This window comes from Protomyctophum bolini (genome assembly GCF_963924005.1).
Source record: "Protomyctophum bolini genome assembly, chromosome: 7".
Classification (NCBI taxonomy): Eukaryota; Metazoa; Chordata; class Actinopteri; order Myctophiformes; family Myctophidae; genus Protomyctophum; species Protomyctophum bolini.
The window spans coordinates 27,775,956-27,792,385 of NC_137868.1; the positions used below are offsets into that span (position 1 = coordinate 27,775,956).

The 16,430-nt window shown below is 43.6% G+C and overlaps 2 protein-coding genes across 3 annotated transcripts in view; one reads left to right on the forward strand and one right to left on the reverse strand.

Moving 5' to 3' along the window:
• Nucleotides 1-318: 318 nt before the first annotated feature.
• Nucleotides 319-4,059, forward strand: LOC308318644 (superkiller complex protein 2-like; the record flags this gene model as incomplete). The annotated part of the gene is made up of 1 exon (XM_080768269.1): nucleotides 319-4,059. The coding sequence occupies one exon, from the start codon at nucleotides 319-321 to the stop codon at nucleotides 4,057-4,059; it is 3,741 nt and encodes a 1,246-aa protein (XP_080624395.1).
• A 3,717-nt stretch (nucleotides 4,060-7,776) lies between these two features.
• The window catches only part of LOC308318079 (F-actin-uncapping protein LRRC16A-like), a 94,237-nt gene continuing 85,583 nt past the window's right edge, over nucleotides 7,777-16,430 (reverse strand). For both annotated transcript variants that reach the window (XM_080767455.1, XM_080767454.1), the window contains 7 exons: nucleotides 15,903-15,959; nucleotides 15,446-15,523; nucleotides 10,320-10,375; nucleotides 10,028-10,073; nucleotides 9,825-9,884; nucleotides 8,798-8,866; nucleotides 7,777-8,407 (listed from right to left, as the gene is read on the reverse strand). In XM_080767455.1, the coding sequence (XP_080623581.1) occupies nucleotides 8,279-8,407; nucleotides 8,798-8,866; nucleotides 9,825-9,884; nucleotides 10,028-10,073; nucleotides 10,320-10,375; nucleotides 15,446-15,523; nucleotides 15,903-15,959 (495 nt within the window). In that variant the 3' untranslated portion in view covers nucleotides 7,777-8,278. The remainder of the gene's footprint in view (nucleotides 8,408-8,797; nucleotides 8,867-9,824; nucleotides 9,885-10,027; nucleotides 10,074-10,319; nucleotides 10,376-15,445; nucleotides 15,524-15,902; nucleotides 15,960-16,430) is intronic.

A 16,430-nucleotide genomic window follows, 5' to 3' on the forward strand; every position in this document is an offset into this window, starting at 1 on the left:
TGTCCAGTCCATATATGGTCATATCATATGCTGATTTGCAGTGACATCTGGGGTATCCAGTCCATATATTGCCACAGTTGCTCGCCCATGACAAACAGATACCGCCACACTTTAACTTTAAGGAGACTCGTCATTAGACTGTAGGCCTATTTAGATTTGCAGTTGTCTTTTAGAGATCCTGGGGAACAAACAATATACTCAGACATCATGGAGTTACACTGCAGTGCCACAGAATCACCTAGATACATGCAAACGTGTGTATCCAAGCAACCTGGAAGTAATATGTTGGATCTCAGCTGTGATTTGGCCAGTAGGGTGATGGAAAGAATAGATCTGCCCCCTGCGGGCCCTACAGACCTGCCACTCTCACTGCTGGAGATGGGTTGTTCTGGCAGGCTGGAGCTGATCACCCATCCTCTGCCACATGGTCATCCCTTACCCCCACAGAGCACACTTCCTCATGGACTGCCTCCTACCAACATGAACCTGGAGACAGAAATAGAGAGGCTGTTTCTACATGACCCTGCCTGGCTTCCAATACATGACACTGATGCTGCCTTCCAAAGGTTTCTGAATGTAAGTCAGAGGGACATTCACATGGAGTCTCTTCTCCACTGCGCCCCGGCTCCACTGCACTCTGGCTTATCAGTGGTCAGAGATCCAACAACAGGTATGCTACTTGATTTCACAGAGGTGTTGCTGGAGAACACAGAGCTATCAGCCAAGAATTCTTTGTCTTTACAACGTCAACCTGGTCTTCCATCAGAGAGCCTGAGAGGAAGCAACACAAGCTACCCCTTCCTACCTGGAGGTATGGAGGAACTTACTTTGGAACAGATCAAGAAGAAATCTGAGCTGGAGGAGGACATAGACTTTGAGAATGGTTTGCTTACAGTTCCTCCTGGATTTAAAGCTGGTATGGACTTCAGTGATAAAGATGCCAAAACATCTAAGGAAGAAATAAACCTCCTATCACTTCTTTCCACCTTTGATGGCATGTTCGACCTGCACCTTGAGGAGAAGAGGGACAAAGGTCAAGAAAACTGTGAAACACAGACACTAGCAAGAACAAATGGCTTGGAAGACTTGCTGGACTTGCAGGATGCTGTGTTGCCCCCCTCTACGTCAGAGAAGGAAAGAGAACTGTCCAAGCCTACAGCAGTACTGGAGGAAAAGAAGAGATGGGCTATCCCTGTAGATATCACCTCACCCTGCCATGACTTCCATAAATGCATCTCCAACCCAGCATTCAAGTGGCCATTTGAATTGGACTTGTTCCAGAAGCAGGCAGTGTTGAGACTGGAGGCTCATGAATCTGTGTTTGTGGCTGCACACACTTCAGCCGGAAAAACTGTGGTGGCAGAGTATGCCATCGCCCTCTCCCAGAAACACATGACCAGGACCATCTACACCTCTCCCATCAAGGCTCTGTCCAACCAGAAGTTCAGGGACTTCAAGAAAACGTTTGGAGATGTGGGGCTGCTGACGGGTGATGTCCAGCTAAGTCCAGAGGCTTCTTGTCTCATCATGACTACTGAGATTCTCCGGTCTATGCTTTACAATGGCTCAGAGGTCATCAGAGACTTGGAGTGGGTAATCTTTGATGAGGTTCACTATATCAATGATGCAGAGAGAGGCGTGGTCTGGGAGGAAGTTCTGATCATGCTTCCTGAACACGTTGGCATAATTCTCCTCAGTGCCACCGTGCCCAACGCCCTGGAGTTTAGCGAGTGGATTGGGCGTATTAAGAAGAGACACATTTATGTGATCAGCACAGTAAAGAGACCTGTTCCTCTGGAGCACTTCCTGTACACAGGAAACAGCAACAAGACACAGAAAGAGCTCTTCCTATTGGTAGACGCCATGGGACACTTCCTCACTAAAGGGTACTATGCAGCTGTGGAGGCCAAGAAGGAACGTACCAGTAAACATGCCCAATCATTTGGAACAAAGAACACATCTCAGTACACAACACCCAACCAGGACCGAGCGGTGTGGCTGTCTTTACTTCACTCATTGTCTCAGAGACAGCAGACCCCTGTAGTAGCGTTCACCTTCTCACGGACACGATGTGATGACAATGCATCCTCTCTGTCCTCCATGGACCTGACCTCGTCCCTTGAGAAGGTGGAGATCCACTCATTCTTCCAGAAGAGTCTGAGTCGACTCAGAGGTGATGACAGACAGCTTCCCCAGATCTTGTCGATGAGAGACTTTCTGAAAAGAGGAATAGCTGTTCATCACAGTGGGATCCTGCCCATTCTAAAGGAGGTAGTTGAGATGTTGTTCTCCAGAGGACTGGTGAAGGTCTTGTTTGCCACAGAGACATTTGCTATGGGAGTGAACATGCCTGCGAGAACAGTGGTGTTTGATAGCATCCGGAAACATGATGGTGCAGGATTCAGAAACCTGCTGCCTGGTGAGTATATTCAAATGGCAGGTAGAGCTGGTAGGAGAGGTTTGGATGCAACAGGAACAGTGATCATCCTGTGTAAGGCGGGTGTCCATGATATGGGAGAACTCCAGGTGATGATGCTGGGTAAACCTACAGTCCTCCATTCTCAGTTCAGACTGACATACTGCATGATTCTCAACCTGCTGCGTGTGGAAGCACTCCACGTCACAGACATGATGAAACGCAGCTTCTCAGAATGTCACAGAGACACACAGGCCCAGGAGAAGCAGATTGGGCAGTTGAAGGAGACTCTGTTATCTCTTCCTCCTCTAGAAACAGAGGGACAGATCTCTGACCTGTTGCCCTACTACAGAACTGTCACTGAGCTAAGCATTACCGCAGAGGCCATTCAGCAAGCGACTGTAGAGTCCGCGAGCGGCCTGAAAGCTATGTCTGTGGGACGAGTCGTCGTCATCACAAACACACAGCACTTCAATGCTCTGGGAGTCATCCTACAGGTGTCCAGTGACTCTTTGAATCGTACGTTCACCTGTCTGATCATGTGTGAGAAGGGGAATGAGAACCTGGGAGAGAACAGTCTGAATGCTGGAGGTTTACCTCAAGTGTACAACACAGCTCTTTTCATACCCGAAGGTCCTTGCAGTCACACTGTACAGAAGTTAAAGCTTCAGGACATCTCTGCCATCACAGTGAAAACTCTGAAGGTGAATCCTGAAAGGACCATTGACGATTACAACAAGAGACAACAGCTGCGCTTCAAGCAGAACCCTCCTGGCCAAGCCATCTCCACAGCAACACAAGAACTCCTGCGATTGGCAGAGGCCAACCCGGATGGCGTCACGACCCTCGACCCAGTGAATGACCTTCAGCTGAAGAGTGTGGATGTGGTAGAGGCATCCATGAGGTTACGTGTGCTTCAGAATAGCCTGAAAGACTTCAACTGCATCCACTCTCCCACCTTCTCAGAACAGTTTGAGCGTGTTCAGGAGAGGATGAGGGTTAAAGTGGAGTTGGAGAAACTGGAGTACCAGGTGTCTGATAAATCTCTGGCCCTGCTGCCTGAATACCATCAGAGAATCGAAGTCCTCAAGGATCTGAAATACATTGACAGCAGTGGGGTGGTGCAACTGAAGGGACGGGTGGCTTGTCAGATCAGCGGCCACGAGCTGCTGCTCACAGAGCTACTGTTTGAGAATGCCCTGGGTCCTCTGGCCCCCGAGGAGAGCGCCGCCCTGCTGGCCTGTCTGGTGTTTACACAAAACACACAGGTGGAACCACACATAACCAACACACTGCAGGAGGGTATTGATCGTGTACTGACGGTCGCCCAGCGTATCGGCGAGCTTCAGAGGGATTGTGGGATTGGACAGACAGTGGAAGACTTTGTAGGCCAGTTAAAATTTGGTCTGACAGAGGTGGTGTACTGCTGGGCCAGAGGCATGCCATTTGCAGAGATCGCCCAGCTGACAGACGTGCAAGAGGGCACAGTGGTGCGTTGCATCCAGCGCCTGGACGAGGTGCTGAAGGAGGTGAGGCAAGCATCGCGCATTGTGGGAGACTCCGTCCTGGGCAGCAAGATGGAGAAAGCATCCCTGGCCATCCGCAGGGACATAGTGTTCACCGCCTCCTTGTACACCTGCTGACGAAGGACACGGAGGCATGTCAGATATTCAGATTGTTTCCAACACAGAAACATCCAAATGAGATGCAAAAATAGGACAATAAAAAAGTATACACAATATCAACATCATCATTATCAGCTGACTGGCTGCTTGTGTCGGTGAGTTGACTTGTATGGCCTCTGCTCGAGGGCAAAGAGATCCAGCACTGCATCATCCATGCAAGTGGCCACGCTTCATCTGTCATGCATGAGGACAATGAATCTCTCCAGATGCTGCAGCAGCCCAAGAACACTAACTGATGTTGGATGCTGGCTGAGATGGGGTGAAGGTTTCAGAAATCTCAATAGACATCAAAAGAGTGTTGGCTGGGAGGAAGAGAAGGACTAAGACCCTATACGTCCTCTCTGGGGGGGGGGGGGGGGGGGGGGGGGTACTACCTGTGAGTGGGGAGTGTTAATAATAATAATAATAAAAATTTATTTGTATAGAATGCACCTTTCATGACATGAAATGCAGCTCAAAGTGCTTTACAGAGCAATGGAGAAAAAAAGAAAAGCAAGGCATAAACATTAAAAAATAAGCAGTAATGCAATACAGTGAGGACATAACAAAAAATAAAAGCAATGGTGTAGAAGAATGGTGTCTACAGAGGCTGCCTGTCGAAGGTACAGTGGGCTAGTCTGTTCAGCCATTGAACAACTCGTCTCTCTGTGGGTGAAACACAGTACAGGAATAGGGTTATATAATACATGTTCTATAACATGTTTATAAGCCTATTCCTTACAATATATCCATATGCAGAGTTTATACTTATGCTAGTACAAAATGATGGGACAGCAAAGCCTTCATGGTCAGAGGGCACTTAAAGTTTTAAGGGGTAGCCAAATGTGTGTCAGTATTCAATTTGAACAAGGGAGTGTTGGCTGATGAATATTGTAACCGAGGCCACGTATGGCCGGGTCTGGTCGGGATAATGCCGAGGAGATCTAACCTTCCTGTTGGTCGGGAGGGACAGAAAATATCTCCTTGAGCGCAAGTATAGATGCCCGGCGGTCGGTAGCGAGATCTTGATATGGAATCCTAGGTCTGCTACGCGATCTCTGTTCTTCTTAGCTTAATCCGTCTGTAACTTGCGTAGGCAATGATATTTATGGTGTTGGGATGTTAGGGGTGATGTCACTCTGACACCCCGGTTGTGATGTCAGAGAGGCACTCCGTTCCTTCGTAACAAATATCAACATCCTAATACTGGGGGGTCAAATTATGACATTCAATTCCTGCTGACACTCATGCTTTCCAAGGTGTGATTTGGGGTCCTAAGGATGAATACAAAATGAATATCAACATCTTAAAACCAAAATGTTGAATTGTGGGTTTGAGCTCACATGCCCTTTTGATGTAAATCAAAAGGGGGGGTAACTAAATACAAGCTTACAGTGTGAGCTTGTATGTTATATTGCTAACAAACAGGGTACAGTATGAACGGAAATTAAAGAGACATAGTCCATACTCTGAGTCAGAATCAAATGCAATAATGTCTGTTCTCTGATGATTACTGCTGAGGGTGTAGGCTACTTATTGAGGATGCATTGTTCATTAAAATTCTTCCATAATACATTGAAACCTTTCTTTATAAGGACACCTTTGCATCATCATATTCATCATCATACTATATATCCACTGGCTTTGCTCATTGCAAGTGCTGAAAAATAAGTAATTTCAGGGGTCCATGGAGGACCCTGATGTAAACAAGTCTTAGTGCTTTTTCTGGTTTTATCCTCTTTTCATCCTCTATTTTCAATCAATCAATCAATCCATAATTAGCCCAGCAAGCCAAATGTCATGATGACATTATGACATCCTCCAGTGACGTTCAGGACTAGGCCAGATCACAGCTAGCACATATGTGGATGAAAGTTATGTCATTTCCAGGACGTCTTCACCAAAATAATATAGCTTATTCTGGGACAGATCTGACTAATTATATGACGTAAATTGATCTGGCCTCGATCGGACTCTCTCCGATTCATCCAGGGATGTCTGTCTTATTGGGCAGAATTTACGTTGGTTGAAATCAGGTGATATTCTGGGACAGACGTGACTAGTCTTGGTTTGACTTTATTTGGCCCCAATAGAGATGTCACTAATTTGTCCATGTCCTGACCATGCTTGCTGGGAGGCCTATAAGCTGCCGATTCTATAAAATGTTTCAATCTGCTGTAGCAGATTGCAGATTTTGAAGAGGAAGCCTAGTAGACATCCCCTGTGATGCAATAGATGGAGATGGACAAAGCTGTTTACTCTGTAACAGACCTAAACCAGCTGCTCGGTTCACATTAATGTGCACATTCAAAAGCCTTCAACACATACACACAGTACACACACTGTTTACATAAGTGGTAATGAGATAATGTGTCACCCACCCACACGCATGCAGGGAGGGAGGGAGGGGGGGAGAGAGAGAGAGAGAGAGAGAGAGAGAGAGAGAGAGCATTTAGGTCCACATCATTAGGTTCCTTTTAGTAGCCAGAGGGATTTCCACCTATTTATTATTACCTCATCAACAAATTAACAATGTAATCTCTCTTTTCCGTCAGTCGGTCTGTTTGCTTGCAGGATATCTCAATCCCTGTTGATAGGTTGAGAAGTTCTGTGCATTTTTGTGATGGGTCACACCCTCTGGGGAAGCTGTGTAAGTTTCATCAGTACTTCCTATACTTGGCCCAGTTGTCCATCTATCTATATACAATTAAGCTGGCCAGCGGGTCGAGTTGGCGACGGAAGAGGATAGGGGCGACCGAAGTCACTTGACTTGAACCCCTTTTTGAAACTAGCTCCTCGCCACTCGCCCTACACACTTCCACTTGGTTTGAGCATAGATATATGAATAATAGACGGCACTGGAGGCGAGGGCAATCCCGGTGCCGTCTCTATTATTTATATATCTATGCTCAAACCAAGTGGAAGTGTGTAGGGTGAGTGACGAGGGCTTAGTTTCAAAAAGGGACCTCTGTTTTTTCAACAGAGCTTCTGCAGTTTCCGTTTCCGTTCTGCAGTTTCTGTTTCCGGCCGCGGCTCTTTCCGTTTTTTGAAATTGGCCATTACACCTTAGAGTATATACTCTAAGCATTACACTCACTCCCTCCGTCTTAAACGCGCGTATCAAAATGACGGAGCGGTTACAGGTAGCCTGGGCAGCATTCCATTTCGGGTTTATGATTCGGCCGGGAGCAGATGGTAACTTTCGTCATGTTGTAGTCAATGTTTTGTAGTCATCTGGCAGGAAACCACAAGACGGAATCACTGCTATGAATGGCGGAATTCTTATTCCGCCTTGTGGTTTCCTGCCCGATGACTACAAAACAAGACTACAACATGACGTAAATAACCATCCACTCCAGACCTGATTTTGGAACACAGACCATGGCTTTCCTCCGAGGTGGAAAGCCTGGTGATGCGAGGTTAGGTTATGTGCATGATTGGTTCCATTTGTACACTGAAATCCGTAGGCCATTTGGAACCCATGCACTCAAGGACACTTTGAGACCCACTCAAGTGTTGGACAACTGTGCACCACTGTGCAATACCCCTACTTTGAATTAACTCATTATAAAAGTGAAAGGTTATTTTAGATATCATGCATTTGCCATACTGCAGAAAGACAAATATGCAAGGCACTTGTCAGTTGTCACTAATGCTTTTTAATTTATCAACAGTGTCATATTTACAGAGCCCAGAGTGGATATTGACAAACATCATATTGTACTTCAGCTGTGTCCCAGAGATGCAGTCAAGTTTCCAAAGGTCTGATTGAACATATTCACACAGCTGTTATTTAGCTTAAATCATAGTTTCTTCAATGGTAATATTTTAGTTACACCAGTACACAAATGTAAATCTAGGATAAGGAAATTCATTCCTCTCAGTAGTTTATTTTCCTGCTTAGAACATGCACAAGAAAATCACCTGTTTTATAGTCATACGTGTAAAGAAATGTACAGTCAATACTAGTCTTTTGGGAAGTGAGTCTCAAAATAACCAGACCAAAAAAAAGATTTCAATTCTACGGTTATCATTTAATGTTGTGTACTACAATCATTTTTATAAATTATTTTCAACAGCCAGTATTAACTGCGAGCCAATACAGTAATTATAAGTCACAAAACTACAGTATCCTTCCAAACAAAAGCTTTTCAAACACTGTGTAGAAGTTTTATTACAGTGAGATACATTTCTGTAACTAAGGCTTAGGCTTGACTCCCAGGCACAGGGCTAGCTCATTTTTCTGGATCTTTCCATCTTTGTTGACATCACAATGACCCAGCAGAACTTTACGCAGCTTGTCCAACTCGGGACCTGTGATACTGGGCTGGGGGAGCGAGAGAGAGAGAGATAGTTTTTTGTGTGCTGAATATTTCCAGTTAAGTTTTTGAAATTAAGCTGGGGTCAGAGGGTAGATTAAGTTTAGCAGCATATAATTACCAAACATTGAACTAATTTAACCCTATACTTCGTCCCCCAGGGGTCTATATGCCCTTTTTGCCCTCTATACCAGTGTTTCTCAAACTTTGTCAGCCACACCTGGTGTAGAAGCTCTAGTCAGACTGTACTTTTCCAAAGATTAGGTAGACCCTCAAGGCCCTAAAATACATTGAGAGCAGGTAAGAATGAATAATATAGTAATACTGTACTGTACCTAAAATACTGCCCTAAAATACATTGACAGCAGGTAAGAATGAATAATATAGTAATACTGTACCCTGGCCAACGCCATCATGTCTTTTACGAAGCCATCCACCTCAGGACCCTCCAGCGCTCCCGTTTTACTCTGAGAAAAGAAATATACATTTTTTTTACTGCTTAAACCTCATCTACGTCAGGTTAAATGTTTAAAAGCAGATCTCCAAGCTACTCCATTACTTGCTCAGTGAGATAAGATACATTCTGTCTGTATTTTCGAACGGTTAGTAACACCAGTAGCTGTGCGCTTTAGAAGGCAATATGACAACAATAATGATACCGTGAGTCTTCATCAGAAACATCCCATTTAGGCATTTAGTATGGAGGTGCTAGTTGAATTAATATGAGGACATTATCTTCAAGAGAGGCATGACCACCTAAATGGCACATTTAATATGAAATAAAGGAAGCCATATTTGTCCAGACAGTTTCTTTGTGGCCCCACTCATTTGTGCACAAGCATATACAAAACCAGGCAGATGCATGCAAGCACTGAACATAATTAGAATGTGGTCTTACCTTTGGACATTGTAACAAACAAACAAAAAACGTATTCACAGTACACCTGGGAGCTACATGTACAAATATAGTAATGTTACCCATGGGCTTTTCAATAGGAGAGAACGGCAGTGCTCTGCTGCAGCTCTAATACTAAGGATAGCTTTGCTTCTAAAAACATTGACAGATTTGGAAATGAAAACTAATGAGATGGAACAATTTGGGAATCAAGTCCTTGTACCAAAATCACTTTCAGGAAATACATTGTGGAGATCGATCCACTTAGTGGCAGTAGCTCAGGAGGTAGCATGACCGTCTGGGAATCAAAATCTCCCTGGTTCAATCCTCGGCTCCTCCAGACTTTGTTGCCTGGTTAAATGCCCCTGAGCAAGACACTTGACTTCCAACTGCTTCCCTGTGAAATCACTTTGACCAATCCACTGCTGGCTCAAAGCAAAGAATTAGTACTAGTGATTAGTGGGGATCACTAGTACAAATCCTCCTTGTTATATCACATTATCACGTTTACCTCTAAGTGTTATACTTACAACATCATAGTGAGCAAAGATCTTCTCAAAGTCTCTCTTCCTCTCCTCTTTACTACCAGCCTTGAGGAGTAGTCAAAAACAAGTAGGAGACGGAAATTAGAAGAGGAAAGAATGTTCAAGAGGAGAAATGTCAAAATGTATAATTCTATGATTTAACAATGAAGTCATCTCCAAAAACTATATGATATGAGATCAGTACTTACATCCATTTGGAATTGAAGCATAAAATTCTCTGGTAGAGCCAATATTCTAATGGAGGACAAATACACACAGTAACATACAGTAGATCTTCATGATGCACATATGGATGGAGAAGCTGTAAACTAAAAACCTGGCTGCCTTCCGTTTGGGGTAGTTACTTTCATGTGTACATTTGTCAGATGAATTAAAACTTTGTATATCATCTACATTACTCAGAACACAATGTCACTTTATTATGAAATATACAAATATCAAATCTTTATGGAAGATGACTCATGGGAGAAAAATAAATACCTGGCCATGTCATCCAAATCCAAGCGACCATCCTTGCTTTTGTCAAAGATTTTCATCTGCAAGAATGGGATATGTTGAATAGTTGATAGAAATACAATGTGAATCAGTCAGAGATGAGAAAGTAATAAGTGAGGTCTCTATGTGCATGCGTGCATGTGATAAGAAGAAGTAAGTGGTACGCAACAGTGAGTAAGGACAACCGATCTAATGTTACAGTTAAGCGACACTGGCAGTGTCAAACGAGTCTTGGAGGAAAGTGATAGTAAGAATGTGGAAATCAGAGCTGCAGCACGCACTGCACAAGGTGCCCTTTTTTCACTTGAGATGTCTGAAATGTCTGTGCACGCCACTGGTTTGCACCCAGCTGCCGTGTTATAAAATACCATTCGGGATAACTTGACCTTTGTCCTGGACGGAGCCAGTTAGTCAGTAAGGGAAAATCTACAGATTGTCATGACAATGCATTCAACTTCATCGAGTCTCCAGGACTTCCCATTGACGTCGCTACACTATCCTCATCATCACCAATGTGCTGTACCAACGAGGGTCCACGCCAGTCGGACCAATGAGAGCTCGCCAGCCATCGCCAACTCGGACCTTCTCATCTGGCATCGCGGTCATGAATTAAATCCCAACCAATGGACTCAACAAACTGACATCAATTCTCTCTTAAAATCATAGACAATGGTTCAGAGAAGTTACTTCGGAACCGCTCAGACAATTGGACTATTTTCTATATAAATGAATATGTAATGTATTTCCGAATGCAACACATTTATTGTAAAATTGACTTATCTACAAGTAAATTCCCTAAAACCTTATTTACTCGGTTGTCCTCGTTCCTGTGTCTTTCTAAAGTTACTACCTGGTCTTTCTTATGGTTCAAAAAAGGTTCTTCAATCCATTTCCTGGATGCTATTTTAAGGTGGCTGTCTTGGTAACTTCAGGATTTAAAGGGTAATTCACTCATTTTTAAGGTAAGGATATTACTTCTTTCATTCATTTGGACACATCTAAATCTCTCTCAAAAGGTTTTATCTTGGCACTGTGTCTTAAAGTGACAGCACTACATTTGGGTTTAACATTTGGCTCTTTTTGGTCTCATACTTACAGTCCTTTATCATGGGCCGGTTCTAGGCATAGGCGAACTAGGCGGTCGCCTAGGGCCTCAACCACTGAGGGGGCCTCGTCACAGGGAGAAGATTTTTTTTTTTTCATGTATCCCTTACATGGGCTACTGGCCACATGTGGCCCCCACCTAGCTTCTTAATTTTGATCTCAAAGTGCACCAGATTGAAGCATTTTCATGGCAAATTTACAATTTTTATCCGGCGTGGCAAAGCAGGAGGGGGGGGGGCCTCTGTATAATATGTTGCCTAGGGCCTCAAAAGGCCTAGAACCGGCACTAACCACTACCAGTTGACCTGTAGTAAGTCTCATGGTCGGGGGGGTAGGACCAAGGGATTTGGGATTTGTTTATAAACATTTTGGTATTTGTTTATAAACATTTGTGATTTGTTTATAAACATTTGTGATTTGTTTATAAACATTTGTGATTTGTTTATAAACATTTTGGGATTTGTTTATAAACATTTGGGATTTGTTTACAAACATTTTGGATTTGTTTATAAACATTTGGGATTTGTAAGTCTCATGGGGGGGGGGTAGGACCACTACCAGTTGGCCTGTAGTAAGTCTCATGGTCGGGGGGGTAGGACCAAGTCTCATGGGTTTTGGGATTTGTTTATAAACATTTTGGTATTTGTTTATAAACATTTGTGATTTGTTTATAAACATTTGTGATTTGTTTACAAACATTTGGGATTTGTTTATAAACATTTGGGATTTGTAAGTCTCATGGGGGGGGGGGGTAGGACCACTACCAGTTGGCCTGTAGTAAGTCTCATGGTCGGGGGGGTAGGACCAAGGGATTTGGTATTTGTTTATAAACATTTGTGATTTGTTTATAAACATTTGTGATTTGTTTATAAACATTTGTGATTTGTTTATAAACATTTTGGGATTTGTTTATAAACATTTGGGATTTGTTTACAAACATTTGGGATTTGTTTATAAACATTTGGGATTTGTAAGTCTCATGGACTGCACCAGATTGAAGCATTTTCATGGCAAATTTACAATTTTTATCCGGCGTGGCAAAGCAGGAGGGGGGGGGGGGGGGCTCTGTATAATATGTTGCCTAGGGCCTCAAAAGGCCTAGAACAGTCCTTTATAACTATTAGGTAATGTGGTGAATTTGTAAGACACAGACCAGCTAATGATGCCTGGACATCACTAAATGTCATGTGCACATACACGCATGCACATGGAGATGGATACATAAGTCCTGGTAATAGTGAAACATGATCAGGGTTGGGCACAGAACAGAAAGGCAAGCCAAGACAAAGGCCCATGGGTAATAAATAACTGGGGTCATTGTTAGGGGTTGAGACCCAAGGCAGTGGTCAGACCGTGGACTATCCTGATAGGCCGAGAGCCATATGAACACATGAACGCATGATAGATATAATGCCAGACAAAGAAATATCTGGGCCGGTTGTTCCCCAACTCTCTACCATGTAACTGGGCATGCTCCCCGACGGCATGAGGCCGTCGGACCTATATGCTGTTTGCTGTGCTGTGTACTCTGAAATAAACACCAAGGAACATGATCTCGTTGTCTGTCTGCCGTGCACATTTACTCTCCTGTATGGTATTTTAATATACAACAGATGGTACCGAAACCCGACCTTCATGGTGTCTTTTTGTGCCAGTTAGGAGCAGAACCAGCGGTTTTTTATTCAGTCTAATTATTCAGTCTAATTCGTGAACGGGGAGTTTTTGTGGACGGCGACGAAGAAGTTCCAGCGGACCCGACCGTGAGCTTGTCTGCGCAGCGGGGATGATGACGACGACCACCGCGATGAGGAGTGTTGCGCGACGGGGACCGAGGCCGGCCGCCAGATGGGTGGACGGTGGAGCGGCCTGCGAGCAAGCCAACATCACGCCGGCGTGTGGACAGCGGTCGCGGGCGGCGAGCAGTGAGATGCGGCACAGCGCGGCGGGGCTTTCCATCATCCATGGCCGATTGACCGACCTAAGCTGAGTGCCTTCGTGGACCTGATCAAGGGGTCTGTGATGATTCTGAAGGTGTTCCAGCCTTTCCTTTTCTCTTCGCGAGTGTTCCCAGCTCTGTTGTTTCAGAGTTGGGAGGGGGGAGAGAAGAGATGATGACGACGACAGCGGCAGACAGCAGTGAACTTTTTCTCAACTTGGTTTTGGTGTGTTGACATTATAAGATATTCTATTATAGATATTGTTCTGTGTCATATGTGGAGTTGAAGTAATCTTGATAAAATAGCAGCTACGAATAGTTCAGTCTATTAACTACATTATATATTTCTTATATATGTGGGGCTGGAGTAATCTTGATAAAATAGCAACTACGAATAACTTCATATGATCAGTTGAGTGTCTGGACTAGGTTTATTTTTGATGACGACGACAGCGGGAAACAGCAGTGAACTTTTTCTGTGCAGCTGAACGGACATTTCAAGGCAACTAGAAAGAGCGGCATACAGAAGAAGTTTCCTTTGTCATATCAGAGGCGAAGAGGGACAATTCCTTCACTCTGATTACAAATTGTGCGTTGCGTTTGTTTTCAACATGAATTAATAGGCCTCATGTTGGTATGTTTGCCGTATAATTAGATAAATTGAGTCCTAAGTAGCCTAATTATGAGTCAATGAGGTGTTTTCCTAGAGATATCAAGAGATATGTGTTATTATAGTTAAACTCTGGCGTTCAATGTTATTTCTTTTTATCTTTTATGGAATCACCACGGGTGGTTTATGGAATCACCGCGGGTGGTTATGGTCAGGATGAGTCCGAGGAAGTGACTCAGGGTATTCTGATATTGTGTCTATTTACTATGTACTAGCATTGGAATAGCAGAGTTTGGTGGTAAAACATGTAGGTTATTGTATACCAAAAAGTGCTCTTGTAACAATGGAGCTGCAAGCGGCATGTCTTGTTTAAATGTCAGTTAACTGTACTAATCATTTCCATTACTCATTGTTTGAGATTACTTATTTGTCAGAATAGTGATTAAATTACGAGGCAATTGGCAGCCGAAAGTTTACAGTGTTTAAAGAGAGTTTGGTTTTACTCTTTGTGGTTCTCTAGGGCTTAAACTGCGATTTTAGCCATAAGAGTTTGAAGTAACATGAAGAGAATTCTCCACTGATCCGAAATTGTATATCTACCCACTGTAATGAAAATCATTTATGGCAAGTAATCTTGAATGTCTGTTTGAAAACCATGTTGGGGAACTTCTTATACTGTAATGCTGTTATTTGTGGTGTCTTGAATTTGTAGTGTCCAGCTGAGGGTCAAGGGGGGTATAAGCAACAGTTATGAATATGGACTATACAATTTTTATTCAACAGACGAAGTCTGTTGAAAGGGGGGAATGTGGTGAATTTGTAAGACACAGACCAGCTAATGATGCCTGGACATCACTAAATGTCATGTGCACATACACGCATGCACATGGAGATGGATACATAAGTCCTGGTAATAGTGAAACATGATCAGGGTTGGGCACAGAACAGAAAGGCAAGCCAAGACAAAGGCCCATGGGTAATAAATAACTGGGGTCATTGTTAGGGGTTGAGACCCAAGGCAGTGGTCAGACCGTGGACTATCCTGATAGGCCGAGAGCCATATGAACACATGAACGCATGATAGATATAATGCCAGACAAAGAAATATCTGGGCCGGTTGTTCCCCAACTCTCTACCATGTAACTGGGCATGCTCCCCGACGGCATGAGGCCGTCGGACCTATATGCTGTTTGCTGTGCTGTGTACTCTGAAATAAACACCAAGGAACATGATCTCGTTGTCTGTCTGCCGTGCACATTTACTCTCCTGTATGGTATTTTAATATACAACAGTAACCATTACCAATATCCCAAGCTCATGTTGCCACATACTATAGCCGTAAACAAGCTTTACTGTACAGGTATGTGCATACCAAGCATGCATGAGCACACAGAAAAGTGAGTACAGGGTGTTACTTTTACTCTTGAGTGTAGAAATGGACCCATAAGGGTAAACTATTACCATGGCATCAGTGTACTCCTCCAGTTTGTCTGAGGATACTTCCTTGTTCTGTTGCTGAAACAGGTCTGTCAGAAAAGACTGAGAGAAGAGATAGAGTTCATGTAGATTAAGAATCGGTGTCGAGTAGCCCAAACATAATACTTTTACATTGGGATGGGGTATAAAATGTGGAATCTTTATTCTAGTGTGGCATTATGGCAGTGTACATGCCTTTGTGCGTGTATTTTGGACATCAAACCAGTTGGGGACACGTCTATTTGGGGATGCGGACAAAATTCTCCAATTTGATTTTACTGCAATTTTATACGATTTAGTTCAAGGTTAGCCTCTGTTATGGTTAAGGGCTAGCTCAGTAAGGCATATGGCTTATGCAATGAATGAAAGTAAGTCAGTGAAATGTCCCCAAACACTTGAAACCAACATAGTTTTATATTTGTGTGTGTGCTTAAAACCTTACCTTCAGCTCCTGAGCTGATATATAGCCGCTGCAGTCGATGTCGTACTTCCTCCATATCTGTGGTCAGCAGGAGAGGATAAACAATAAGTGACCATGTTCACATTCAACAGTATGGATTCAATGTGTATGCTGGTGGGATTTTATTAGATGTGGCAAAACTGCATTTACTGCATTCAAGACAACTCAGAAGGTGAGAGACTCACAAATTCGTCTCACAATGCATCGCAACACAGTGAGCTTGTAGATTGGCTATTTTTTTTTACTTTAAACCTTTCAATAGGGCTTAAAGTTGAAGTGAGTAGACTAGACAGTGAAGAGCTTGAATTGAGATACTGAAAACTGTATGCACTGTAATTGCCAGAACTGTCCTGAAGTTCCCAGCTGTTTTGCAAAACACGCCCTTTTCATTTAAATGATGATTGCACCATGATGTCAAGGTAATCTCCAGTGCTTTAGTGAACAAGGAAGCAGCAACAGAGGAAATGTCAGCACTGTTGCCTGACAAGTTGGACTGTCTGGGCAGGAAGA